The sequence below is a fragment of the Octopus bimaculoides genome, chromosome 27 (genome assembly GCF_001194135.2).
Source record: "Octopus bimaculoides isolate UCB-OBI-ISO-001 chromosome 27, ASM119413v2, whole genome shotgun sequence".
Classification (NCBI taxonomy): Eukaryota; Metazoa; Mollusca; class Cephalopoda; order Octopoda; family Octopodidae; genus Octopus; species Octopus bimaculoides.
Window position 1 is genome coordinate 17,355,637 of NC_069007.1, and position 1,478 is coordinate 17,357,114.

Consider the following 1,478-nt stretch of genomic DNA (forward strand, 5'->3'; position numbering starts at 1 on the left):
TTATCGACACCGAAAGGATGAAAGGCAAAGTCAACCTCAGTGGAATTTGAACTCAAGAACGTAAAAACAGACAAAATACTGCTAAGCATTTTGCCCGGCGTGCTAATGTTTCTTATTTCTTTATTGCCCACAAGGGGCTAAACATAGAGGGGACAAACAAAGACAGACAAAGGGATTAAGTCGATTACATTGCCCCAAGTGTGTAACTGGTACTTAATTTATCGACACCGAAAGGATGAAAGGCAAAGTCGACCTCGGCGGAATTTGAACTCAGAACGTAGCGGCAGACGAAATACCGCTAAGCATTTTGCCCGGCATACATATATATATAACAAAGAAACATGTATTTATTTATTTATGTGTTTCAGCCAAGTGGCTGCGGTCATGCTGGTGCACCAGCAAGTAATAATAAAATATTTTGACTACAATTCACATAAAAAATTAATCAATAAAAACATTTCATAGTAAGAAGTTAAAAGGAAACCTACTCTCTTTGGTGTCATTTTCCAATTCATATTTGTGACTGCTCGTATCGACTGACCTTTGGGTAGGAATCTTACGGTAGATATACCCAGACTGCTACCCTCTTTAATCGCTTCATCGGCATATGCCTATAAAGAGAAAATACAAAATAAACAGGGTTCACACACACACACACAAAATTGAAAGAATGATAGAAACTAAATTATTGATTTTTCGAATCCTTCACTTGTATGCTTATCAGCAAAAGTTAATTGAAATATAAGATATCGTTAATACAGCCCTAACATATCAGGAATTCAAACCCAAACTACAATTAAAAATCGTGCAAACAATTAAATACAAGTTCAGAATTAAATAACCAATACAAAATGTGAAAATTAGTGAAAAAGTTGAAGTCTGTGTGGTAAGTAGCTTGCTTACCAACCACCCAACCACATGGTTCCGGGTTCAGTTCCACTGCATGGCACCTTGAGCAAGCCTCGGGCCGACCGAGGCTATAGTAGAAGACACTTGCCCAAGGTGCCACGAAATAGGACTGAACCCGGAACTATGTGGTTCGTAAGCAAGCTACTTACCACACAGCCACTCCTATGCCTATTATATATATACATATACATTCATATGTACACACAAGGATGTTTTTGTTTATCTTACCTGTTTTATAGGTGTCATCATTTCTGAAGAAATCAAATCTGAAATTTTGAAAAACAATATATATATATATGTTAAATCTCTGAACGAAGTATTAACAGTAACTGCACGACAAGGTGTAGTATATTTGCCACTTAAATGTGGCTGACCCCTAAGGGTGGATGTTACTGTTGCTTTTAGCCCCAGGAGAACATCTCCTCCAGCTGGCTATCGACACACATATGTGTCCTGTCTGTATTTGCAAAGGGGAGTTATCCTTCCCATCTTGATCTGCGATACGTACGGACTCGAGTTTCTGGGTATTTTCCCGTCCTCAGCGCACAACAATCGCCGACTTTCGATGC

The 1,478-nt window shown here is 38.8% G+C and overlaps 1 protein-coding gene across 1 annotated transcript in view; it reads right to left on the bottom strand.

The window, feature by feature from the left end:
- The window catches only part of LOC106875651 (telomerase reverse transcriptase), a gene marked incomplete in the record, with an annotated part of 37,508 nt that overhangs the window by 19,859 nt on the left and 16,171 nt on the right, over nucleotides 1-1,478 (bottom strand). Inside the window, 2 exon segments of the mRNA XM_052977195.1 lie at nucleotides 489-611; nucleotides 1,138-1,175. Of these exon segments, the coding sequence (XP_052833155.1) occupies nucleotides 489-611; nucleotides 1,138-1,175 (161 nt within the window).